The 25,961-nt window shown below is 40.6% G+C and overlaps 2 protein-coding genes across 3 annotated transcripts in view; both read right to left on the bottom strand.

Moving 5' to 3' along the window:
* Positions 1–459: 459 nt before the first annotated feature.
* On the bottom strand, positions 460–11,917 carry LOC142959078 (phosphatidylinositol transfer protein beta isoform-like). Its single transcript, XM_076100241.1, has 12 exons — positions 11,798–11,917; positions 9,578–9,608; positions 5,761–5,906; positions 4,573–4,664; positions 3,830–3,837; positions 3,625–3,699; positions 3,193–3,276; positions 2,910–2,987; positions 2,693–2,803; positions 2,422–2,544; positions 2,001–2,067; positions 460–1,913 (listed from the first exon to the last, which is right to left on the bottom strand). Exons 1-11 carry the CDS (start codon positions 11,812–11,814, stop codon positions 2,014–2,016), a joined length of 819 nt encoding a protein of 272 aa, XP_075956356.1. The 5' UTR covers positions 11,815–11,917; the 3' UTR covers positions 460–1,913; positions 2,001–2,013.
* Positions 11,918–12,793: 876 nt separating this feature from the next.
* LOC142958916 (large neutral amino acids transporter small subunit 4-like) overlaps positions 12,794–25,961 on the bottom strand; it is a 31,251-nt gene continuing 18,083 nt past the window's right edge. The window contains exons 6-15 of one of the 2 annotated variants that reach the window (XM_076099942.1): positions 23,897–23,989; positions 23,660–23,793; positions 22,201–22,409; positions 18,971–19,114; positions 18,727–18,744; positions 18,407–18,533; positions 18,186–18,318; positions 17,149–17,222; positions 16,118–16,241; positions 12,794–16,009 (exon numbers count right to left, since the gene is read on the bottom strand). In XM_076099942.1, coding sequence (XP_075956057.1) covers positions 15,848–16,009; positions 16,118–16,241; positions 17,149–17,222; positions 18,186–18,318; positions 18,407–18,533; positions 18,727–18,744; positions 18,971–19,114; positions 22,201–22,409; positions 23,660–23,793; positions 23,897–23,989 — 1,218 coding nt within the window. In that variant the 3' untranslated portion in view covers positions 12,794–15,847. The remainder of the gene's footprint in view (positions 16,010–16,117; positions 16,242–17,148; positions 17,223–18,185; positions 18,319–18,406; positions 18,534–18,726; positions 18,745–18,970; positions 19,115–22,200; positions 22,410–23,659; positions 23,794–23,896; positions 23,990–25,961) is intronic. The other variant, XM_076099943.1, reaches the window with a different exon arrangement.

The raw sequence follows: 25,961 nt of genomic DNA, 5'->3' as shown, positions 1-25,961 counted from the left end.
GTTATGAGAGTAATTTCCAAACTATTGTATGATTTGGATATTAAGAAAGATTTATTTAGTCTATCTTCCACAGCTTTTATTCTGAAGGATTTAAGCATGTCCCTGCCCCTTATCCGGAAAAGGGTTTATCTGCCTTCAAAATAAAGGCGTAACATTGTCACGGAAATGAGTTAAAACAGACAACTTTTATAGTGTGTATCCATTTGCCAGTTATCAATTATAAATTACTTTAATAGTCAAAAGTAAGCTATAAGAGTAACTTCCTTCCTAGTTTGTGAAAGACTTATTTACAGTTCTTCCACAGCTTTTATTCTGAATGATACAACGTAACGTGTATTGTCGTTGCGTTTATTAGCGTATTTGTGAAACAGAGGCCAATAGATAGGTGCAAAAACGATACATAAAACCAAGGAATATCTAATGTTGTATATATTATAATATAGTGTGTATCCCTTGCCTAAAAAACGAAAATAAGTTAGTTTTATGTTTGTACTTCCGGTTCCCTCGACTCAAAGTCAATGGGTTTTTGATAAAACGGCTGAAATGAGGTTTAAGATTTAAAGTTTTGTTCTGAAATATTAAACACGTCAGTAGAAATACTTTTTGGGAATTTCAAAGATTGTACGTTTATTTAAAAAAGGCGGTCGCTAACAATCCGAAGGAAAAATCCCATTTACATCTGCGTTTGTGTATTATACTACCTACATATGTTCTCTATGTGCTGCTAATTTTTACATGAATTATTTTGTCAAATAAAAAATAAACTGCAAAAGAGACTAATTTCCACCCAGAAATAATAAAAGGAAGTCATCACATCTTCTGAAGTATTTCTCAGACGCTGGTCATGTCTTCTGATTCAAGTGATAGTTTGTGACGGCAGCAAACAATAAATGTGATCGTTCCCACAGTTAAATGAGTCTTTGCTCACTAATGTAAACTTTTTTTTTTTCCAGCAGAAGTACAATGTACAAATATCCTAAAGAGCAAGGAACAAATGCATTTTCTTAAATATACTGCACACTCATAACATTAAAATCCGGGTTGTACCATTCAACATAGGACACGATTTAAAAAGACGAAGGCCAAAATTTAAAAACAGAACTTCGTCATGTGTCAACCATTTTGAAATCTGCAGAGTTCAGATTTTTACAGTACATATCATCACCAACACTCGAAACCTCCACCCAAAGCTGACATCTTCGTATGAGGCTAAAACAACCACCTGACAAAACATCAGGTGGAGTCAGACCAGATTTTTATTATGTTAAATAAGATTACACGTCTGAAGTAAATGCCTCATATGTAGTAGTTTTTACATAAATCATAAGCTGTATTTTTATTGCCTCCAGCCACCATGTCATGAATTTCAAGTTTGACAAAACAGAGATAACAACATTAACAGATTTCTTTTGTTCAAAAGCACTGATCCTAGAAACTGCAGCTTTTGTGGAAAGGAGACACCGTTAACAATAAATAAAAACAAACAAAAAAATCAGTTGAGAACTGAAAAAAAATCAAGAAAAAGAACAAAACCCAAATAACTGCAATTAAAATCAGTAATCAGAAATGTTTCCTCAGTGACAGCCCACACCTAATATTTTAGAATGCAAGAGGACCTAACAGGCATAAGCAAGAACGCTTCATCCTCAAAACGGATCCTCCGACTTGCAAACCTGACCAATAAAAAAACAAAAAAAATACTAAAAGTTGCTTTAGTTGTATTCAAATGTTGTAGATAGATACACACAATTGCTTTACAATAATGAGCTCTTATTAAGAGCAGTTTTCTTTTTATTCGGATGCAAGTGTGGTATTCTTGATTATGCCTATCAGGCTGTTTCTAGGTCCAGTGTCCAAAGAGAGGAGCATGAACTTGTTGAGTGAAGTCAAAGCCTCTCGTATCGGAAGGTGATCTGAAGAGGAAAAAACGGAACAAGTTACAAAAATCCATCAATCGTAAATTTACAAATCTCACCGAAAAACGAGAAGTTAATACTCACCGGGCGAAGCTAGTCAGTTGCAATCATCATTAGCATCCAAGCCTTTACGTTCATCATTCGCCCTCATCTATGACACGGAGAAATATCATAAAGATTACGGCAAGTTACGTATTGCTGCCACCTTGAACACCATTTTTTTCCCTTTGTACCAAACAATATCTCATGTTATGACAGTTATTACTACATAGCCTTCCAGATTATTCCATTTTAACAGGCAAGTTTTTTTGTCACGATGACTACATCCACTTCATATATAGTCTTTATGAAGTAGTATGTTCCGATTGAATGCATACCGAGTGTAACAGTACGTACTTTGTAAGTATTTAAAATAAAATAAAAACGCTATGAGTGACAGCACCGGAGTGCAGAAGTAATGCAAAACAAAACAGGTTTTCCTTCGAGTAATCAGAGCTCAAGTCACCTTATCCAGCTCCTCCTTCGTCTCCGCCTCCATGCGTCGTATGTCGTCCATCGACAGTCCGATCCATTTGTCGATCCAGCAGAACAGCTGTCTGTGGAACTTGGTGAACACACGATTCTCCACCTGGACAGACGGTGTGTTTTGAGAAAGACAGTGTGAGGACACAGAGAAATATTGCGTGGCATCTCGACTCAAAGTTTAAAAAATGTACTTTCGTCGGTGCAGAAATGTGCCTATTGGCCACCATGTCTTAAGATAAAGCCAACCGTACCTTTTGAATCATGCTTTCCACTCTGCCCTGAAGCAATAACCACTTGAATTCAACAGTGACTAACTTATAGGCACACATGTGTGGACAGTCGGGGTTGTCAGCGAGTTCTTTCTGCAAACACATAGATGCAAAGAAAACATAAAAACACGAAGTCTCCAGGCCTTACAATTTAATTTTCCTTGAATAAAAAAAAAAAAAGCAACAAGAGGTGCAGTACCTTCCAGTTCGGTCCCAGAGGCCCTCTACCGGTCTTCTGTGATTTAAAGATGGCTGGGTCTTCCTCTGCGTTATATTCCTAAAGAATGAATGCAACCAGTAAGTAGAGGCTTCACCCTCGGTGTTAATTATGGTCGCTATTTTAGATTTCGTCTTTAGATGAAAATGCTGATTAGTCTCAGTCAAATTTTTGTTATTTTCATCCTTCATGATTTTAATCCATTTTTAGTCGACGACAACTCAAAACATTTTAATCCAAAACCTGACAGAGTTCTTTCCCTTACCTTTGCATTGATGCAACTTCTGTCAGCAATATCAATGTCAACTATTGTCCTTTTTTCCAACTGGCTTTTATCCAGTCCGTGTACCTGCAGCGGGGCGAAATCAAACCATCACTTTGGTTCAGTTTATTTTAAAAGGCAGGGAGCAAATATCACACTTCATGTTAAAAAATAAAAACAATTACGACAGAAAAAATATATCTTTTATAAGTAGTTTAATATACAAACGTTTGTATGAATTAAGAGTGTTGTTGTGATTTCAGTTAAACAAGTGCAAATATAACAATGACCACCTCAGAGCAGACAGGAGAGTCATTTTAATAACCATCAATTAAAAAAACAAAATGTTTATTTCTCATCAGTACGTTTTCCAGTTAATGGATTATTAACCTGTATGGAGGGTAAAGAATGACCACTACTAGTCACATGACTTACATTATCCTGATCCCCCATGTCAGGCTTGTGCCAGGTCTCGATGGTCAGAGTGAACTTGTCACCCATGTATTCATTCTGTAAGATGAAAGATAGGGTCGGTCAACAATCACATCCTGATTGCAGTAGTTTGTGGAGAATATATATATATAAATATTAGCACCATTATGTCATCATGCACACACTGATACGAAAACAATATACTTACTGTAATGACTGCATTACAGGAAACAGTGGACGGTGATGAAAGGAGAAGAGAGACAAGGTTTTAGATAATGCACAGACACACACTGTAGCTGTATGTTGTGGTGGAAAGATCCTGAGACCAGGGAGTAATAACCAAACTGTAGATTGAGTCTCAAAACTGGTGTTCACTCAAAATGTCAACAATCAAAGTACAATTCCACATTCAGAGTGAACAGTGAAGGCCACATATCCAGCTATTATCACAACGTAATCACAGACACAGACAGCTGCTCTTTAAAGTATAACAGAGTTATAACAACTACTATACAATTACAAGCCTACTGTCTCGAATCAACAAGCAATAGTGAGTGTGTGTGTGTGTGTGTGGGGGAGAAGTGAGAAACTACCCAGACAATGGCGGAATGTAATCTAAAACGTAGCCACGATATCAAAATAAGGGGGTAGTCTCGTACGTGACCACACCACGAGAGAGAGAGAGAGAGCTCTCCCTCTCTCTCTCCTTGTGTCTGGCTTCATTAAACACACTGGGTTTCTGCTCTGGTGTGAAACACACATGCACTCAAACACATTTCCAGCATTCCTCTTGCTACTTTTAGCTTTCGTCTACCTTCACTGTGTCCAGTTTTGATTTTATAGAGTGTAGGCTTCATCAATTCCACCACAATATACGAACAGCTAGGGTTGGTCTTTACTGCACAATGGAGTCACCCAATATGTTGTGTGTGTGTACGAGGTGGGACTCACCGGTTTTACAGTACGGATATGCATTCCAGGCCTCCTCTTTAACCAAAAGAGAACCTTTGGGAGCTATCCTAGCGAGGATATCTGGCACTTTACTGCAGAGACACAAACGTGAATTGAGTATGCACAAACAGAAAACACACACACACACACACACACACACACACACACACACACACACACACACACACACACACACACACACACACACACACACACACACACACACACACACACACACACACACACACACACACACACACACACACACACACACACACACACACACACACACACACACGGCTCTGTCCAAAGGTAACAAGAAACAGTTTGACACATAACCCTCCGTAAAACTTCTAATTCTGAGATTATACTTGTTACTTTTACTTATACTTTTGTAAAGGTGCAACAAGCTGGATATCCTGAGTTTTAGAGCTTCTGGTTGGTTGATTTCTTTATCTTTGGACAGACAAGCTAGCTGCTTCTTCCTTTTTTCCACTCTAAGCTAAGCTAAGCTAACTGGCTGCTGGCTCGGGGCAACAAGAGTTGTATTTATCTTCTCATCCAACTCTCGGCAATGAAGGACATTTCACAAAATGTCCAACTGTTTGTTTTGTAAGTTAAACCTAAAGACAAACATTTGATGTGTTGAGATCCTCGTCCACTTTCAGGTCAACGGCACAATTGTCCTTGTTTGTTTTATTGCTGATTTAGATATCTGTGCCCTAATATCTTGTTTTTCTTATGTTTCTTGCAGCCGAATTGTCCTGCCCATTTCAGTGGACTCGTTTTGTTCTATGCCATGTAATGTTCCAGATTTAGGTAACGTTTTTAAATTAAACCTAAAGACAAAAGTTTGATGTGCTGACCAATGAGATCAACACATACTTGAACTGTGAAGAAGCAAAAAGACAACGAGTGTAACCGGCGAAAAGCCATAAACCAAACTCCACAACGCTGAGGAGGAACTGTAATTAACTGTAAACTCATATTTATAGACTACTTTAATGCTTTTCTACAAGCCCTGTAAAGAAAGAAGTCAAGTTTTAAATATATTGTAAAGAAACGAGGGTTGAATATCATGTAAACTATTCACTCAAATGAAGATTTAAAAATCAAATTGGCTTTTCTTTGTCAACATTTGTGACCGTTGTGTCTGAAAAGCTCTGATGGAGTATAACCCACGCCTACCTCTTCAGGTGGTAGATCTTGAGGGTGTACTGTCCCTTCTCTCCGTCCTTCTCGTAGGGCTCGTTGCGCTGCACCTCCACACCTTCTCCTCCACCCGTCTCACCCTTACTGGCCTCCGCTACCGCGTACAGCTGACCCACTTGGTACTGGAGGGGGGACAGGAGAGGATGAGCACGGTTAACAGAGTCGTACAGTAATGTAGTCAATCGATTTTACAGTCATGAAAGTTTTCCCGTACTGCGTACTGATTCATGTTTTGGGCTAAAGGAAGTTTCCAAGAAAAAGCTGATAAATTCAGAGATTTTTGTAGACATTTAAACTTCTCACAGCAGGAAAAATACAAGTGAAACAAATGAAATGCGTCCAAACGACAGAGAAAAGAGTATTTAGAAGCTAAACAGAGATAAAAGGGAGAGTTTCATTCATCAGCTGAACAAACACAGTAATGTTGCTCCTTATCTGCTGGATATTTAAAGAAGTAAAAGTTTTGAAGTTTAGATTTTCAATCTTTTTTCAGCACTAAGCCATTGTTGGACTATAAAGCTCTTAATGCAGCTTTAAGTTATCTAAGAGTCAGAATCTCACCAGATTCTCTGGAGCGGCATATTTGGACAGAAATTGTTTTTTTCTTTTCGATTTCAAAAGATGTTCTAAAGTTATTTTATTTATTCCATGTCAGTGAATTAACTCTTCTTGAGAGAATCATGTGTACTTGATAAACTAAGCTTTTAAATAGCTTCTACTACTACTGCTGCTAAGAATAGACGTGTTGTTCCTCACAAATAAAAATAAATACTATACTATATATAATAATAACCCAAGAGAGTTCAAAGACCTCTGTTGAGAATGTGTCATGACCTCAGTTAGCCTTTCCTTAACCTCTCTTCCTCTTCCTCCAACCCTCAAAGCTTAAACCCTTCCTGACTCATGTAAAAGTGCTTTGACACTGGAAAGAGTGACTCACTGGTGTCGTCAAACTGGCCAGGCCAGCACACACTCCTACTTAACACACACACACACACACACAGAAGTTGCCCAAAGGATGTGTCATTGCAACGCTGAAACAGTGAATGTTTGCCAAGACATGAATTTGAACTAACTGAGGCTCGCTTCCTGATTTTTCCAACACTTGGAGTGGATGGACAGCTTTGCTGTAAAGTGTAAAACCAGTGGAAAAGGTTTCTTTCACACAGAACCAGTGACACAAAGATTCAAGTTGCTTTGCATTTTGGTCCATTGAGGGTTCTTTGTCTTTTCTATATGATAATTAACAATTCTATATGATAATTAACAGTGTACCATCTTAGGGGAGCTATTGGCAGAAATGGAATATGATGTTAATAAGTATGTTTTCTTTAGTGTCCAATCAGCTAAAAAGAAGAATCGCCGGGTTTTCGTTGCCATAGACTGAGCTGTTTATATCTACATACGGACAAACACAGGAAACCTCCGTTGGTCTCGAAGGAGCTGCAGCATTTATTTCTGCACAAACTGCAACTTCCAGTTCTCCTTCACGCTTGACACTCGGGGAGAAGTTTCAACTGGTTGCCATCTGTAACCTCGCCACTAGATGGCGCCAAATCATACACACTGGACCTTTAAATGTTTATAAATACAGATGTTTCAATACAGAGTATTGAACCGATACCAGTGCGTTAAAAAACCCTTCGCCGTTTTAGTGGTGGGGAAAAAACATTTCCGAAATACTCGGGTTTCGCTAGCTCTGGCTAACGTTATGCTCTCCGCTACCAGCTGCCCGATCGCTACTGAGCATGTGCAACTCTCAGCAGAGATGAGAAAGAAAGCTGCTCTTCTTTTGTGCTGTAGATGAGCTGATGAGCACTATTTCTTGGGGAGCTGTGGCTGCTCAGCGTTGTGAGCAGGGACTCAGGAATGTGACTCGTCGTAAAGAACCAGTGCGTCTTCTCGCCGAAGACAGTCGTTAGTCGAGAAAACGTTACGCAGCCCGTTATGAGCAGCTCCGGGAGACGGCAACGCAACAATCGGCTGCAAAACAACAAAACAGGCTGAACCTCAACGGGAGGTGGTCATCGAACGCTGGACAAAAAACGTGTTGAGACAAAGTGCCATCAGAGTAAAAAAAGGTTTAACCTGCTGGTTCATGTCGTGACATTTACTCACAACAACAAGGTGTGGGGATGAACGTTTCATTGCTTTCTAAGGAGAACAATGTGAGATGTGAAGATCACTGAGTGGCGTTATGGGAAGTGTGAGAAGCAGTGTCTTTGGCTTCTGGCCTCTGCTTTTAAAATCTTACTTTTGTGAGTCCCCTAACTTTATTAAATTGCCAGAACACGATTAATACTGTGTATGAAATGTAAAAAACACAAGGTTATGTAGTAGTTACACATCTCACAGGACATGCAGATTAATTCCACGGCCCACCGATATTTTCACTCAGATTCTTGTTCCAGCTCGTTAGTTATGATTGTGACACAACTGACTCAGGAATCCAGCGAAGGCTTTCACACCGAAGGGGATCAGAAGAAAAGCCGGTCGCACGGGTGATTACAAGGCTCAGAGAAATACCGGCTTCTGCTTTGTGTTAAGCAATGAAACGAGTACAGTGTTGCATGGAACACGTGGATTAAAAAGAGTGAGCAGATAGCATTTAGGTAGTAAGAAAAGAAGGGGTTCAGATGGTTGTTTCATAAAACTCAGATCTAATGAAGGGAGGAAGAGGCTGAACTCTTCTTGATAACATTATAGCACTCAATAGTCTGGTTGGTAAACACAGCGTTCTGGACCTGATAGCCAAGTGTTTGCAAGGGCATCTGAAGGAAGCCTAAAGAGTGGCCGACTCCAACAACAACAACACGTGTCCGGGCACATAGTGATACCGAGCGGTAGCCACTTAGTGCAGAATGTCTACAATCCCCTCTGCTGAGTTATGCCTTTAATCGTCTCTACAGGAAGTCAGCTCTGGTGCTAACTGGAGAACTTTAAACAGCGTTACAGCAACGTAAAACTTCACTAAGAAAAAGATGGTACTTTATTTAATCAAATACCTGCAAAAACTTCACTTATTGGACGAAAAGTCAACCGTTTATTGTTGAATCGTTGGCCAAGAAAGTGCTTTAAATGTGATGCAACTGTGTCTATAATAAATAATCTGTGCAGATGTTCCAGGTTGGAATTGTTAACATCCGCACTATTACGTTTTAGTTTTAAAATGCATAACATTTGCTGCGTTTACGCCTAGCGTCCACACCACATCGACACTGTCGCCATCTTGGTTTTTTTTGCAACCAGTGAATGGAAGTGACCATATTATATACCAAAGCATCCCCTGCTTTATGGTCTGTTTGACTCTAAATAGACCATGATTTACCAAATGAACATCCTGCTGTATTGAAGAAGACGTGTCGCGTCAAAACTACTCTGGCATTTTAGAAACGCTAAAACAAATGGCCTCGACTACCAGTGGTTAACTTCAACATGGATAACAAAATAGATTGCCGACCTTGTTGTTAATGCTAGCAGCTGTTGCGCAGTTTAATTCTGCGTTTTTTAAATGCTGATACTGCCTACATGTTTAGGACGCAAGTTATTTTAATGCTTTGCGACAATTCCCGTGTCAAGCGGCGTCATCAGTCCTGGTTATGTGATATGTGTTTTTTAAGTACAGTCATATGGACTTTAGATTCTTTCTAAAACGCTCGTCTGGATGGGGAAACGTTGTTTTAAAACAAAAATATAGTAGTGTTGAAAAGGAAACCACACAAACGGATATTAGCTACCTAACGTTACCTAAATCTGGAACATTTACATGACATAGAATGAAACGAGTCCTTACCTCCTCCACTGAAATGGGCAGGACAATTCGGCTGCAAGACACAGAAAAAAAACAAGATATTAGGGCACAGAACTCACAATCAGCAATAAAACAAACAATGACAATTGTACTTTTGACTTGGAAGTTGACGAGGATCTCAACACATCAAACGTTTGTCTTTAGGTTTGACTTTAAACAAACAGTTGGACATTTTGGGAAATGTCCTTTATTGCCGAGAGTTGGATGAGAAGATAAATACAACCCTTGTTGCCCCGAGCCCGCAGCCAGTTAGCTTAGCTTAGAGTGGAAAAAAGGAAGAAACAGCTAGCTTGTCTGTGCAAAGATAAAGAAATCAACCTACCAGAAGCTCTAAAACTCACTAATTAACACAGGATATCCAGCTTGTTGCACCTTTACAAAAGTATAAGTAAAAATAATAAGTATAATCTCAGAATAAAAAGTTTTACGGAGAGTTATGTCTGTCAAACTGTTTCTTGTTACCTTTGGACAGAGCCATGCTAGCATGCTTCTAAGCTAACCTGCGGCTAGCTCCAGCTAACGCTACAAATTCTCTGAACAGACATTTCAGAGACGTATCGATCTTCTTATCTATTGCTTTAAGAACAACGCCATAGTTATTTTTCTTTCATTTTGATATATGCTAATTAATAAGCATATCTTATAATCATGGCCTACTTTATTACCTTTATAATATATATATATATATATATATATATTTGAAAGAAGTAAAGTATTAAATGCATTATAAAGAAACAATATCCTGTTTGATTTTGCCTCCAACATAAATACCCAAATAAAATAGACCTCCTGTTTCCAAAGCATTTAAAAACAAAATTCCATCTTTGAACTAGCTCAAGGGTCAAGCACCACAAACACTGGATCCTACACTTCCCATAATGCAACACAAGAGTGTTTTTCATTGGACCCTCCCTGTCACCTAACTGCCTTCATAGAGCTCAACCTCAGAGCCACAGGAGACGTTATACATCAGTTAAACTCCTCATGACGAGGAAACCAAACATCACAAGTAAAACCTAAAAGGATGCTCCTTCAACCAATCAGACCCTTAATTAAGAGGGTGTGGCTTAATAAATGAGACATGAGTGTATTTGGACAGAGTCCTGGGAGGCAGCGAGATAGTTCTCTGCTCGTGTCCCGTTATCACAGAAACAAGAGGAAGAGGAAATTATAAACCTGCAATCAAGTCAACAAATAAACCTTCAGACGCTATGGTTGAAAACCTGCACGTGTGTGTGTTTTATTTGTGTGTTCTTGTAGTTTTTCCTTGATATACAAAAGCCGATTAATTGCCACCTGTTGCCCGTCTAGCAGGGCCTGAATATTTCAGTAGAACAGATCAGAGTGAAAGAGGAGCCTCTTGCAGGCTGGTGGGGTTGAAAAAGACACTAGTCCAGTGCACTGCTACACAGACAGTTCTGGCCCTGATGTGCAACATTTATCTTATTTTACAAGCAGTATTTTATGTACTCTGAAGCATGATAATTGAACATAGTTAACCATTTAATGCACTTTGCACCTCAGTCAGGTGACAGCCTGATGTTGTTCCAGATGTGCATAATGACTTAAAACTGCCTTGCTCAAGAGCTAAAAACCCTTCAACCCTTCATTTGTCTATATCAATAAAATTGATTTAATATTTGCCAAGACAAAAAAAACCCTGTTCAAACATTCCCAAATATAAGATGTCCTTCATTAAAACGTCACGCAGGAGCCCCATGACACCTGAATCTATAGATTTCCTGAACGCCCGAGAAGAGTTCTCCACTTCGGCATTAATACCGTAAAGAATAAATGAAGTCTATGGGAATCGAAAACAGAAAGTCTAAACTCCACAGCCATTGATTCCCTCGCGGCACCAGGCTACAGCGCAATGTCAGCGACTTTTAACCCCGCTCAGCAGCGACAGCGAGCGGGAAAAACCAACTGAAAAGTTCAGTTACACCGCTAGTTCAAATACTTAGCTCAACATATCTATGCCGAATTAACTCTCATTACCTGTAGTATCCAACCGTACTATAACATTATATAAACATAACATGTACTTTTACTAACAGCCGATTAACGTTAAATTGACAGATTTTCAAATGGAGTTCTGCGAGACCTACACCCGGAGTTCTAACAAAGTGCTGAGACACGTTCCGTCTTGATTTAAAAAAATAAAAGTAAAAAACCCGGCTTCATGAAAGTTAAAATACTCACAACTCCCTAATGAGCATGTTGGCAGTGTCTCCGTCCAGATAGCAGCGTACGAGAGAGGGGCTCTTTGAAGCCGACAGAAGACGTTCATTCACGGCTCGACGCTTTTTAGACTCCGGGGTTTCTTCCTGGAAGATGCGAAAGGGGGCGCGGCCTCAAGAAAAAAGGAGGAGTCAAACCCCCCCCACCTAGAGTTTCAGGTAACACCCGATGTGACGTTCAAGTGCAGCTGGTTTTACTGTTTACTATTACTAAAGCCATGTTTGCTGTTGTACCTATTCTACTACTAGTACTACTGCTGTTTGTTACTTATGCAGCTAATGTAAATATCATTAATAATAATATTAAGATAATTAATAATAAAATACATAGTAATAATAATAACAATAATAGGTGTCACTTTAAGCAGAAGTAGCTTCAACATTTAAATTATTTTGCTGTGGCAGAAAATAATTTTGTGCCTTTATATTTTGCTGAGTATACAGATATTATTCTAAACTTTGCCCCACATTTTTATTCTCTACAATCAAACTAACGTCCGTCAAACCAGTGCGTCAGAAACCGTCCTGGTTGTGGTTCGGGTTCAACCAGTTTTGTGACTCAGCTGACGCCCCATGAGGAGGCTCCTCTGTGGGACTCTGTTGCCCAACAAGTTGGCGTACAAAGTTGTCTCGTGTATCACTTATTTATCAAGCAGACACTCCTATTCTCTTTTAACACACGCACGCACGCACGCACGCACGCACGCACGCACGCACACACACACACACACACACACACACACACACACACACACACACACACACACACACACACACACACACACACACACACACACACACACACACACACACACACACACACACACACACACACACACACACACACACACACACACACACACACACACACTATCTGTATTATCACAGTGAGAGTCTGACCCCTGCTGCTCTGTCTCAACCACTTCTGACATTTAAATAAAAATAAAAACCACATCTATACAAATGATTGTGTTTATTTTGCTTCATATATTGATCTTTTTTTTTTCCTTTCAACATGTCCATGATAATGGCTATACTGTGGTACAAGACACAAGAAGAAAACACAAAATATACAATATAAGATCATGAAAATACACATTCTCGTGAACATCAGAAGGAAATAAAGCGAAACTAAACTGGAGCATGGTAGGTAGATTAAAAAAATAATACAAAAAGGTACATGCAAAGAGAAAGGAAAGAAACCCCCATTTCCTATCATCGCACACAATAGATCCTCTTCAGAGAACACGAGATCGATCAATACATCCATCGATAAACCAAACTACTGAGTGTTGTCCTACGGTAGGAGGCCGGGGTCAGAGGTGAGGCCTTTAAGGTACGGCAGTGAAGAAAAAGTGCTCATCAGTTCTTGTGGGAATGAAGATTTTGAACTGAGCGAGTGCATCATTACCCACAATTCATAGCGGTGGAGTAAAGTACTGCATTACAGTTCTTCTTTATAGTCTTTAACATCATCGGTTTTTAGTTAAGATTCACTCTGTGGAGCTAAATTATTCACGTTTTATACGAACAGCGAAAAACTCTGTGAAGTGAAAAAACTGCACACTTGTAATTAAATATTTGTGCAATTTAAATAAACTTTTGTACATTTCTACGCACATTGTTGTAATTTCTAAAGTACAAAACTGGTGTGTTAAGAAACAACAGAAACGTGCAATTTCCCGCCATTTTATTCGAGGAGTAACAATCAAGTGCCTCTGTGCGTCTTTGTGTATTGTACAAATAAAGTTTGACAAAAATCCATAAAAGGGACGTCTGGGTTAAAATGACTGACCTCGATTAAGTGACGAATGCACTTAAGATCTGTTCTTGTTTCACAAGTTTTACACTTTTAAGAGATACAACAATGTAACGAAACAAAACAATTAATGTTTGGATGAAGAAAGAATTCCTGCACGTTATCTGAGAAGGGTTTGTTGTAAATCCGACGTTTTGGTCATGGAGTTTGGTGCCTGACGAAGATCTATGACCAGCAACAAAGTGTCTCTAATCTTTTAATAAATGCAGTGCTGGCACCGTGCGTGAATTCATTTTCTTTTGCGGAGAAATGTACAAAAAATAATTAAGATTTCTATGCAGTTTTCTGAGCCTAAAGTTTTGTTTTTCCACTTAACAAAAGTTTCTTCCTCCATACTCGGCTTAATGAATGTGTAATATATTCGTATCGGTGCGTCCGCGAGAGCTTGAGAGACGAGGCGCCGCCCCACGCTTGTCCGTGCACGTTAAAAGGCGACATAATAAACATGTGAAGCATGAATCTGGGTTTAAAATCTGTGAGTATAAAAAAATAACAGCATATCTCTCGCATGCTCTGAATTTAAAAATCTACAGTTTACATTCTTTTCTTCATCGTGCACCACTAGCAGATACGTGACTGAGGTCCTGTATTTGTCTTCAGGAGGTCTAAAGTGCATCGTGTGCCGTTCGTATTATTTCGGGGGGCGTCTTGTCTCTCAGCTCTGACGCTTGATGATGATGGAAGTGAAAGATGGATGGATGGGGGAGAAAGGAGGAGGAAGGGGGATACTTCTGTTCACATAGAGAGGCACTCTGAGGGTCATGGCTGTCTTTGGAAGTGCCTCTGTGAGTTACTCTGAATATAAGGAGGAGCTTCTCTGAAGGCAGCAGGCTGAGTCAACCATTATTACCTCATCTCTTTCTTTATCCGCCCGCTACCTTCGTGCAAAAATCTCCCTCCAACGTCTGCACCAGGTCGCTGAGGTTGCACTTTTGTGTCGCGGTGCAGAAAAAAAAACCTCCGGTAACCTGACTTGATTCTTTGGAGTCCACTGTGTCGCTGAAAGAGAGCAATATTTGATGGCAATTTGTTGCAGCAAAAATGCATTTTTAGTGATTCAAATAGCACCTTTTTGTTTTTTTAGAAACACAGCCCATGAATTGAAGTGTGTGATTGTGTTGCCCAGCACCTCACAGAAGCACTTATTGCTGCGACGAGATCGAGACTTCCCAAAGAAATTCACGATGTGTGTGTGTGTGTGTGTGTGTGTGTGTGTGTGTGTGTGTGTGTGTGTGTGTGTGTGTGTGTGTGTGTGTGTGTCTGTCTGTCTGTCTCGGTTTGTCTCCGTCCCGTCAGTCTACTCTTCAGATCACGTACAGGGAGCAAACGATTCAACAACGCATCTGCGATCATATTGCAAGTAAATACATCTGAGAAAAACAAAAGAAAAAGACACAAAAGGAATTCATGAGCAAAACAAAACAAATCGAGAGTGTGTGTCTTTAGCAGTAATACAGGAACCAGAAGCGTCTCTGGCATCATGCAGTGTTGTCTTTTCCTCACACTAAAACACACACAGACATGCAGAGATGCTGCTGCAGTGTTTATCGGACTAACATGTTGTGTGTGTTTTCAATCTGAGCTGCTACCAATACTGTGGATCGTATTCAGGTGATGCCCTTCGAGCACGAGAGGAAGTAACAACCAGCTGAGTGTGTTTATTTGTCTCCCAAAAGGACGTTTAAGTCCTCAAACCGAAGACACCGAGCGTCTGTTCGCCACAGTCAGTTCATGTGAGGTGACGTTTCTTAAAAGACGCTGTCTCCTCTTTTTCATTGGCTGGCATCTTCTTCTTCTGTGTTTTTTTTTTTTTTTTAAACCGGCAGAAGTTCATCGTCACAGAGAAATATAAATGAAGTGAAGAGAAGATGTGTAGAGGAGTCATCTGTGGAGATATATATGTGTGTATAAAATAACAATAAAAAGTCCGCCTTTGCTTCTTTCTCCCATTTTCTCCTCCTCAGTTCAGCGATGCATTCGAAGGGAGTGGGAGCTCTTGGCGTCGGAGTGTGTCACAGTGTGTAGCGTCAGAGAGAAGGTGGGACCGGTTGTCACAGTGGCATGTAGTCATATCCAACAAATAAAGATCGGCAGTAAAATGGTGTGAGTGAAAGTGAAAGTTCGTGGAGGATTTCTCCCCCTCTCCCTCTCCTCTCTGTCCTCTTCTTTTCTTTTCATCTTCCTCTCTCCGGTCTAGACGAAGGCCTCGAGCTTGGTGTCGCCGTTGATCTTGACGTAGATCTTGGGGTCCTCGTCTTGCTCGTCCCGGAGGCGCTGCAGGTGTCGGCTGTGGCACAGCAGGTAGAGCGGGAGGCAGAATCCCAGCATGCTCAGCACCAACAGGCCCACGTTCACCTGAAAGAAGCGACAATACGGAGGGTCAGACCGGCACCACGAGACACGTTTAAAAATAATCTAGACGTGTAGTCACGTCGGTATGTCCTCATGTCCGAGTCATCTCACCCAGAGAGGGTCTCCCTCCAGCGGGCCCACCATGGCCATGAAGAGCGGCTGCTGCAGCAGAGCGAACAGAGCGCTGATCAGAGACTGCATGCCCGTCAGGCTGCCGAACTGAGAGGACGGGTACCTGCGAGGGACAAACAACAAGTCTCAGGTGGTGGATTCATAAGTAGCCTGTTAGGTTTGAATATATCAGCTCTGAGGGTTCAATTCTAACTGAAGACAAACTAATTAAAACTACACACACAGCTGATCATATAGTAAACAGTATGTGACAAAAGTATGTGGACAGTTTCTGTGTAGACTTTTGCTAATATATTAAAAATGTTGATTACCAATGAAGATGACCATATAATATATATATATATATATATATATATATATATATATATATATATATATATATATATATATATATATATATATAATATATAATATATATATATATATATATATATATATATAATATATAATATATAATATATATATATATATATATATATATATATATATATATAATATATATATATATATATATATACATGCATATATATTTATTAAGATAAAAATCTATATTGATTTTGTAAATATGGATGATGCACAAACAATTAAATGTCTGTTTATATGCGAAACATATAAATTAGTTATTATATAGTTATTTGGAGAAAATCTGGGACAACAGAACAAAAAAAGCTCTTTACTGAGATAATCTGTAGATATTTAGAAAATATATAGTTTTGTTTATTTCCCCACATGCTTTGTATAAGACTGGAAGATGTGTGACATATAATGGTGTCTTCAAATCTCATGTGGGACGGGCCAAAATGTCTTATAATATTATTATTACATAAAATATGTTCACAAAGTGAGGTCCGTACAGAAATGATCACAGTTCAACAGAACTTGACTGGTCTGCAGAGAGTCCTGATTTTAACCCAAATCCACCACCTTTAGTTCTGAAGTGGAGCTCAGACTGAGCTTAAAGAATCATATATGAATAAAGTTATTATCATCATCGTGTTATCAACACTCACACAGCAGCATAGAGGCCTCCGACTGCAGAGTGGATGAAGCCTCTGACGATGGTGTGCAGGATGAAGGACAGAATCTGAAGAAGAGGAGACAAGTGAAGAAAGAAAATGTTAAATTTTCCATTAAGGCAAGAATCTAAAGATTTTGGTCTATTTTGCATCTATAACGTGTCTTGTTTCAGAATACTTTAAAGGAATCATCCAGAATACAAATGTAGGTGTTTATTTTACTGCTTTCTCTATTTTGTGTTTTTAGATTTTCTCCTAAATTCAAAAGTTCCCAAAAAGTCCTAATTTGCATAATACAAATTAAAGGACGTTTTCTCTAAATTAGTTTTTTCTCAGACTCTGATCCAGAAATCTCCACTTCAGCAGCTCTTACATACACCAAACTCTACACTTTCACTCCTCTCTATATTCTGAAGGTTAACACAGAGGGGTTTGTTCACACACCATTCTGAGACTCATTTATACGACATTTTAGTACAAAACGTGGAGAAAATTAACAAAATTGACCGTATCTTCTGAATTATGGAGTGATGCAAAGAGATATTCAAAATTCCCTCATAATAAAACCTTTGACTCTAATATGTCAACAAAATGAAACATGAATTTTGAACCTGATTTTATCTAAATGTATAAAAATGTGCACATATTTAATAAGATAATGCCTCATTTGCATATTAAAACATGAAATTCAGAAAACTTGTAATTCAGAAAATAATTGTTTTAATGCGAGTAATCAACTGGGGAAGTTTGATATTGATATCTGTTAGTTCAATTATTATTCCCCTTCACACTGAGAGTTAAATAACACGCAATGCCTGTGTTGTCCAGCAGGTGTCACTGCAGGACTTAGTGGCACCAGGAGCTGCATTGCCATGTGAGTCTGTCCTGTTTGAACATCGTGTACACTTTCTCTGCCTCTTTGTCTCTTTGTCTCTCTGCAGCGTTAGACTCGGGCAGCACATGCTGGGAAAATGTGCATTCCCCCCCCCCCAGCCAAAAGAGTTGTGTTCTCCCGTGTTTCGTTCGTGTACCTGAAGAGGTAGGTTCTCGACGAGGCAGCTGACTCCGAAGCCGACCAGGAGCAGGTTGGTGAAGATGAAGGCTCTGGTGGCGTTGACGATCTTCTGGATCTGTTTGTCGGGAGGACGGGGCTGACCCGGCTCTCTGATGGAACAGAATAAAACCTAAATTAGGTTTTTTTTCCTCTTATTTCCTGTCTGCGTGTTGTGTTTTCACGTGTTTTGTTGCTCACCTCTTGCCGTTCTTGTCATTGTCGTCCTCGCAGTCTTTGAGCTTCCAGTCCATGATGTAGCCGATCACGGGAGAGGTGATCAGGCACAACAGCTGGAGCATGCCGAAGATGGACGTGTAGACGCTCACTGACAGACACACACACGACAAAAAACAAGTTATTTTTGTGTATTTTACAACCAATATTTTGATGTATTTTTACAGGGTTGAGTCGCAAAGAAACGAGCGAAACACAGAAGACGACAGACGGCCGAGGAGGCTCTGAAGTGGAAGTGTAGGTGGTAAGATCTTCGTAAAGTTAAAAGCCTTGAGGTCTCTTACCCACGTGCATCTTCTCCACTGCAAGAAGCCAGCATGACAGGGAAAAAGAGGCAGAGCAAGAGAAAGAGAGAGAGAGAGAGAGAGAGGCAACAAGGCGGTTTAGCTGAGCGGGAAAAAGCAACTGAGAGAGGATTTGTTAGAAAAGACCAACAGAGGAAAGTCTTGACACAGCTAACTGTGGTTAGATGTTGAAGCTATTCACAGAACAGCAACCATGTTCATGTACAGTTGAATCCACACACACCTGTGCTGAGGTCTCCCTCCGTCAGCGAATCCAGGATGGTGTTCATGGCTCCCATGTAGAAGATGAGGCGCAGCTGGGTGACGCACATGGTGATGAGGCTCAGCATGAAGATGGGGCTGAAGATGCTCTTCGTGAAGGACTGAGCTGAGGAGGGAAATGAAGGAGGAGAGGAACGTTACGATCAGATCAGTTGGCTTCTAATAGCAGATAACGGATACGTTATTTAAATTTAAATTTCAGGCCAATACCGCTCAGATTCTGTCACTGACAAAAGTCAACCTCACAGTGGCGCTAGAGCAAAAGCTATTAGGATCCATCTTCTGGGGAACATGAATGTTTCAGGGCGTTAAAGCTACAGTTGGTAACTTTATCAAAATGATATATTTTTGTCATATTTGCTCAGACTGTCATTATTTCCCAAAGAAAAACAACCAATCAGAGCCGACGTGAAGCCCGAATTGTCATATAAAAAAGGTACGATTGAACTACCGTGTGAATTTTGACTATACCGCCTACAGCGCTGTTGTTTTTTAAACTTTAATTACAACTCAGTGACATAAATCGTTGCAGGATTCATGCAACTTCTTTTATATGGTCACGGTCAAATGAAAGCACGTTCTGGAACATGAGGAAATCAAAAGAAAACATCCTCCGCAAGTGAACCGTCGAGCAATGTGAAAAGGTGTTGTATTATACCTCTAAGGCCTACTGTGTGAAGTACGTCCTCGTAACACAGTTAAGAGGACAGTAACAGCGTCTTCAGAAGCATTTCTCTTAATATATAAGGAAAAAATAATATATCGTGATTTAGATTTCAGGTCAATACCGCTCAGATTCTGTGACTGCTTTGCCAGTTTTTCAGAAACATATTTTAGTCTGTAAAATGTAAAAAGTTTGATTTTGGCTCGACCGTTTCCAGCATCTTCTGTCGTCCATTTCTTAAACTCACATGGTGGGAAACTACACTGACGAGCTTCCTGCTGCGGGATTCTGGGAAAAAGTTGATCATTGATCAAAGTCGTGAGTGTAAATAGAAATGGGACGCAGCCGTCCGTACGGAGAGGTACGGGACAAACCAATTAATTGTCGTGCAGATGGAGCAGATGGGTTGATTACCCAGAACAACAGGTATCCATCTTTATTAAGGGGAGCATGAACATCTGTACCAAATTTCATATCATAAAAATCCATCCACTAGTTGTTTAAACATTTAATTTAAAACCACAAATATCAACTTTCTGGTGGCGGCAGGAAAAGTCGATATAAAGAAGTCGAAGCTAAAATGTTATGAAAAGAAGACCAGAAACCGTTTGGTCCAGCAGTTTAAGAGGCTGAGATTATGTATTTTATTTTGAAATCCAAGCAATTAATTTGAAATAAAGACTTAGCCTCTGTAGTTCACATACCAAACTAGCACACTGTGGCCATGCCAACTTTTTAAGTACCTCATTTGTGTGTTACATGATGATAGAATAAAAAATATTCAAATTCAAATGAGGCCTTTCAGCTCTCAGGAGACCGGAGGTAAAGAACCAATGTCTAGTAAGTAAATATTCTGCAACGTTCACAGCTGCCATCAGATCAGTATGACATTAAGTAATAGTGCCATTGTAGAAAAACTGTAAAACGTGGATATTCTCTGAGATTAAAGTGGAAAATTTGCAAGAAATAGATGTATAGATGTATAGATGTATGAAACAAATAGTGAAAAACTGTGGTAACATCAGCCGCCGTCTGATTTTCGTTGCTCTTAATGCAACCGAGTGATGCGAAGGTCCTGAAACTCGTACATATTTAATGTTCTTTAGGCGTGATTTTATGAACATAAATAAAAAATATGTAAGTTCCAGGAAAGTAGAGACTGTAACGGTAAAATATGTTCTAACATGTTCTCTGCATAGTCTCTGTAAGAGGAAAGTGCCCACTGTGACATAAAACATTCCATATAGGGCAATAGCATAAGACGTGGCACATGCAAGCCATATAGGGCAGCGGCAGAGAATGAGGCGCCTTCCTGTAATGCAGAGGACATGTACCAGACACTGATGCACACGTATGACTTGTCCCCCACTTGTCCCCCCCTTCTTCTCACTGTCTCCTTTGTTTGTAAAGGTATAAATAAGAATGTACGGAGATGATTCTTGGGGGCACTCTCACAGGTTACTGCAATACGTATCTGTGAAACTGCTCTCCTTGCTTGCAACGCAATAAATTGACTTTACACACTTTGATCATTCATCAAGAATCTGTTCATTTGATATTGACTAAAAAAACCTTTATACTCTTCTCCCGACTAGTCATAGAAATATTCCACAACAAGACGAACAACTTCTATCTTTGACTACATGCAGGCGCGTCTTTTATTTCAGCGCAGCTAACACTGAAAACCAACCATTGAGAACACAGTGCGAAAAACAACACGGAAAAGGAACATAAATATCACTGCTATTATGGTGTTCTACTGTACGTCCTCTGGGTTTGCTGGGACGTGTATTTGTGTATTTGTGAAACGAAAAAATCAACGTTGCTGTCTCGTCACGAGTCGTTTGTGTGGTTAGGGAGCAAGAATACGCTGCAATCTCAGGGAATATCCAAGCTTTTTTACTCATTAATGTACAATTTTAATCCCTGAAATTCCCTGAGTTTTTTCTCTGAATATTACCCCCCCCCCCCCCCCCCCCCATCCTCTGGCTTTATAATTCATTTTTTTGTTTACCTAAAATGGCCCAAATCTGCCTTCGTAAATTAGAGAGGAAGGAGAGGGGAACCAGGTTTATGTGTGTAATAAGGGCCTCTTTAAAGCTCCTGACAGAAGGAACATGTCCAGCTGTTATGAAACCAACCATGTGCGTCCTGACTGACTGCACACACGCACACACGCACACACGCACTCTGCTCTGGGGCTCTCTGCCAGCGCGCCAAAACACCTGCTGAGCGGCCTTTTCTAAGAACGGGGTCCGAACTAATCACACGGTCCATTTGCTACCAAAGAGGCCGAGAGGGGAGCAACCAGACGCCCCCCACTGGGAGTCCCTGACCCCGGTGTCAAAGAGCGAGGAGGCCTAGAGGTGTCGGGGTAACAGAGGTTCATTTAGCGTGGATGTAGGGCGGAGGTAAAGGGGCATTTAAGGTACCATAGATTGGGTATAATTCACTGTATGTTATCAGAAAATACCCTTATTAATAACATTACTTGCACACAGAGAAGCTCTATTTGGTCTCAGACTTACTCTCCTCCTTGGCTTTGCACTTAACATCCAGGTCCACGGTGGAGAGGCACAGCTTGTTGGCCTCCTGCGTTGCCAGGTCTGTGGCCGGCTGGTTGTGCTTCATGGAGTGACCCACGCTGAGGCGGCGCCCCACCGTGGTCACCTGTCGGTAGAACTGCTTCCCCGTGATCTTGTGGTCGAAGCCCAGCCAGCTGAACTTGATCTTCACCCTGAAGGAACGGTGGAAGGAGAAGAGGAAGGAAGTGAAACAGGGCTCGACATTAAGGCTTCGGCGCTTGTTGGCAAGACAACATACGTAAAGCTAACACTAGCTTAATGTTAAGCTAATGTTACAGCAGAACTGTACAGCAGAACTGTGCTAACGGTAACATACAGCTAACGTTAACGTACGGTAAGCTAACGTTGAGCTAAAGCTAACGCAAGCTTAACGTTAAGCTAATGTTAACATATATTTGAACACATCATGAGAACATTGTCCACCCAATACTCTGTTTTTATTCCCGTTTTAAAATTGAACGCACCATAATGTAGTTCAATGGAACCTCAGTACGTTAGCTGTTAGCTTCATTTTTAAGCAGGACTGTGCTAGCTTATAGTCGACAGAGGAGACGGTCACTGTGAATAATTTGAGCAGCAAGATGGGAATCAATAACATTATATTTTATCTGATTTAGTTAGTTGTTCCAAATGTTGCTATGCGGTTAGCTCCGGGTTTTTGTGCCAAGCAGAACTGTGCTAACGTTAAGCTAACGTTAATCTAATCATAAGCTAGCGTTAGCACAGTTCTGTTAAATGCTATCTTGTAAAATGTAGTTTTCAGTGAAATAAAACAGTAGTTTGAAGAAAATTGATATTAAACAACACCTACTCTAAGCAGCTTATAATAAATACAATATTAATGTTTAATCTTAGCAAATATTTTAGTAAAAATACAATTATTTGTTTCCTTATCATTGTGTGTTTTTATGAAAATAACCACTATAGATGACTATAACAAAGTATAAGGAAAACATTTTGAGTTTTTTAAAGTTTGTTTTGTCCAATTGTCCAAATCTGTTGATTTTTATTTATTCATTAACAGGACATTTTCCCTTTCGGACTAGGATGTTTGGCAATTGGGCAAGTAAATCAAATGAAAGAAAAAAACACCAGCAGAGAAAAAGGGTAAAAAGACCAGGAGGAAACAAAGGATCCAGGTGATTGAGAGCAAAGCCAGCTGATCATCTGGGTTTAGAGTCAATTTCCTGCCTTTAGGGCTCACTCAAGCCTCTTGCATGTCTATGCAATCTTGAGTATGTGTGCAATGCGGCGATCTCTGTGGAGAATGCAGGCCGTCTGAGCTCACAAAGAATCCCTCTACACCCCGAGGTCAGCCAGCAGCATTACAACGGCTGCTTTCTAGTGATGGCTGGAGGCTGCAGGAGGCTTCTGTGTGTGGGTGTGTGTGTGTCCGTCTTACGTGTAGTCCATGTCCTCTGGGCCGGGGAAGGGCTCCAGAGGCCAGTTGACGAAGCAGTTGAAGAAGACGAGGCAGGCGCAGGCGGCCCAAACCAGCAGGATGATGGTGAAGGTGGCACCCAGATCGTAGATCACCTACCAAAAAGAAACATCATACTGGAGAATCAATACCCCATTCTGTGTGATCGTGAGTGCTGTGACGAGGACAAAATGTATGAAAAATGAAATCAAATGTTACCTTGATGCCGGGGAAAGTGACAGCAGAGGAGGCGTAGGATCCGATCATCAGAGCGATGAAGGTTGACCTGAGGTCTCCGAACATGTTGGGGAGCTGTGGAGAAAACGCAGAGAGAGAGCAGATTATTAACTTAAGCAACTACAAATCTAGTCAAAACACAGACGACAATCTCAAAACAGATAAGAGGCGTGAGCTCTGCACACTGTGTTTTTCAAACAACTTAACTTAAAGTGAGACTATGTGACTCTAATTGTCGTATGTAAATCTAAAAGTTGAATTCATAAGCAATTAAATGCACCTTTGCTCGATTCGGTACACTCAGGAGTTTTGCTGGTACGACCTCACTTGGTCTGGTGTGACCAGTTAGCCGCTACGAGCTAACGTTAGCAAGCTAGATGTATATTCCTGTAACAAATATTACGGAATCTGAGGTTTTGAAGCCTTGAGTTTGGCCTTCGCCATCTTGTTTTTTTGCAACCATCTAGCTAAAGTGATGTAGAGACGCCGTACATGTCTCTGGACCTGTCACTCACAAGGTAGCCCATAAATGGACCATAATTTACTAAATGAACATCATGCTGTATTGAAGAAGACTTGAAACTAGAGATTGAGACCATAAACTCATGTTTACAATGTTTACTGAGGTAATAAATCAAGAGAGAAGTAGAGTCATTTTCTCATAGACTTCTATACAACCAGAGGAGTCGCCCCCTGATGGTCATTAGAGAGAATGCAGGTTTAAGATATGAAGCATTGGCTTCACTTTCCACAACTACATATCAAAGATCTCCGCAACTGTCCATGTATGCGTCCGTTTAAGAGTATAATAGAGGCTTCATGCTGTCCGCTTGACAATAATCTTTGTAGAAATATTTTTCTTTTCCTATAATCCACTAAAACCCATAAGATCACTCAACGTTAAAAGAAATTGTAGAAAATTGCACACATCCGTGCAACTACTTGACCCCTCAGTGCTCTATTCGTTGTTGACTTTTGGCTCGTCACCTCAAAGTACAGCCTGTACCGTCTACAGCTCCTTAACCCTCAAACTGTTTTTGAAGTGGAGACGGAGACAGAAGAGCCTGAGAGTGTTGCGTAACGGCACTCAACTTGACACCAGAGCACACGCTGTTCTGAACCGTTTCAAAGCATAAACAGCCCTCTTCAAGAAAAAGTAACAACAAAAATAATAAGAGTAAGAGAGCAACATATGGCTATAAGATGTTTATTGTCTCTATTATTGTGATGTTTCTGGAGAACATGAAGCTTTTTAACAAGCATTAAAGGAAATCAAACTCCAGGTCTTCAGCAGGGACTGAAGTGTGTCACTGGGGAAAGAGACGGGCACGGAGCCAAATAAATCCGTGTGTGACGTTATCATGGGTCCTAAATAGCCTCGCCGTCCCCTCCCCTCTACTATTGTCCTCATCTGTCCGTCCACCCGTCTATCCGGCCGCTGTGCTCACCACAGGGGGGCAGCTTGTTAGGCAGCTGACTGAACCCTCTCACCCCAACACGGATGTCACCTCCACGGATTAATTGGACCAAAGGTGGGCTCCAAAAGAAATGTGCTACGTCCCTGCCACGGCATCCGAAACAACGAGGGGCTCCACTCTGGCCGCTCAACTGGAAGAGTCCTGACTGACTTCCTTCAAGGGGTAAGATGGCTGAACTTTGGCCCAGTTGGAGGAGAGGAGCTCAGCAGACCTGATGTGGTCATGACGCATCGAGGCCATTTGATACACAGAGTCAACAGGTTCACTTCCTCATCCTCTAGACTGCGACGATGGGTCTTTTGCAAGAGACGCTTCGATTGGTGAACAATTTGAAAACGGATTTGGCATGCTGTGGAGTAAAGCGTAGTTCATGGTCGCCATCGTGAAGCCGGCGAGAGCGCCAGAAAATGACGTAATCACAGCCTGCGCTTGGTCATGTACCTATGAATACTTCTAACTTGTTGTGCGCAATCTGTGACAAATAGTTCACTGATAAAAGCACCATTAATATGTCTAGGGATTATACAAGGACAGGCTGTTTTTAAAAGCTTTAATAACAGGATGTCCTT

This window comes from Anarhichas minor, unplaced genomic scaffold, assembly GCF_050575085.1.
Source record: "Anarhichas minor isolate MPS153535 unplaced genomic scaffold, ASM5057508v1 ptg000026l, whole genome shotgun sequence".
NCBI classification, from domain to species: Eukaryota; Metazoa; Chordata; class Actinopteri; order Perciformes; family Anarhichadidae; genus Anarhichas; species Anarhichas minor.
Note: the sequence above shows the minus strand (reverse complement) of the source record. Positions and strands in the feature narration are given on the sequence as shown.

What these genes read in the sequence shown, in the direction of transcription:
- LOC142959078 (XM_076100241.1), bottom strand. An exon ending in TGCCCATTTCAGTGGAGGAG is followed by an intron (nt 5,907 to 9,577) that starts GTAAGGACTCGT and finishes TCCCCCCTCCAG; the next exon opens with TACCAAGTGGGTCAGCTGTA. An exon ending in AAGATCTACCACCTGAAGAG is followed by an intron (nt 4,665 to 5,760) that starts GTAGGCGTGGGT and finishes GTGTCTCTGCAG; the next exon opens with TAAAGTGCCAGATATCCTCG.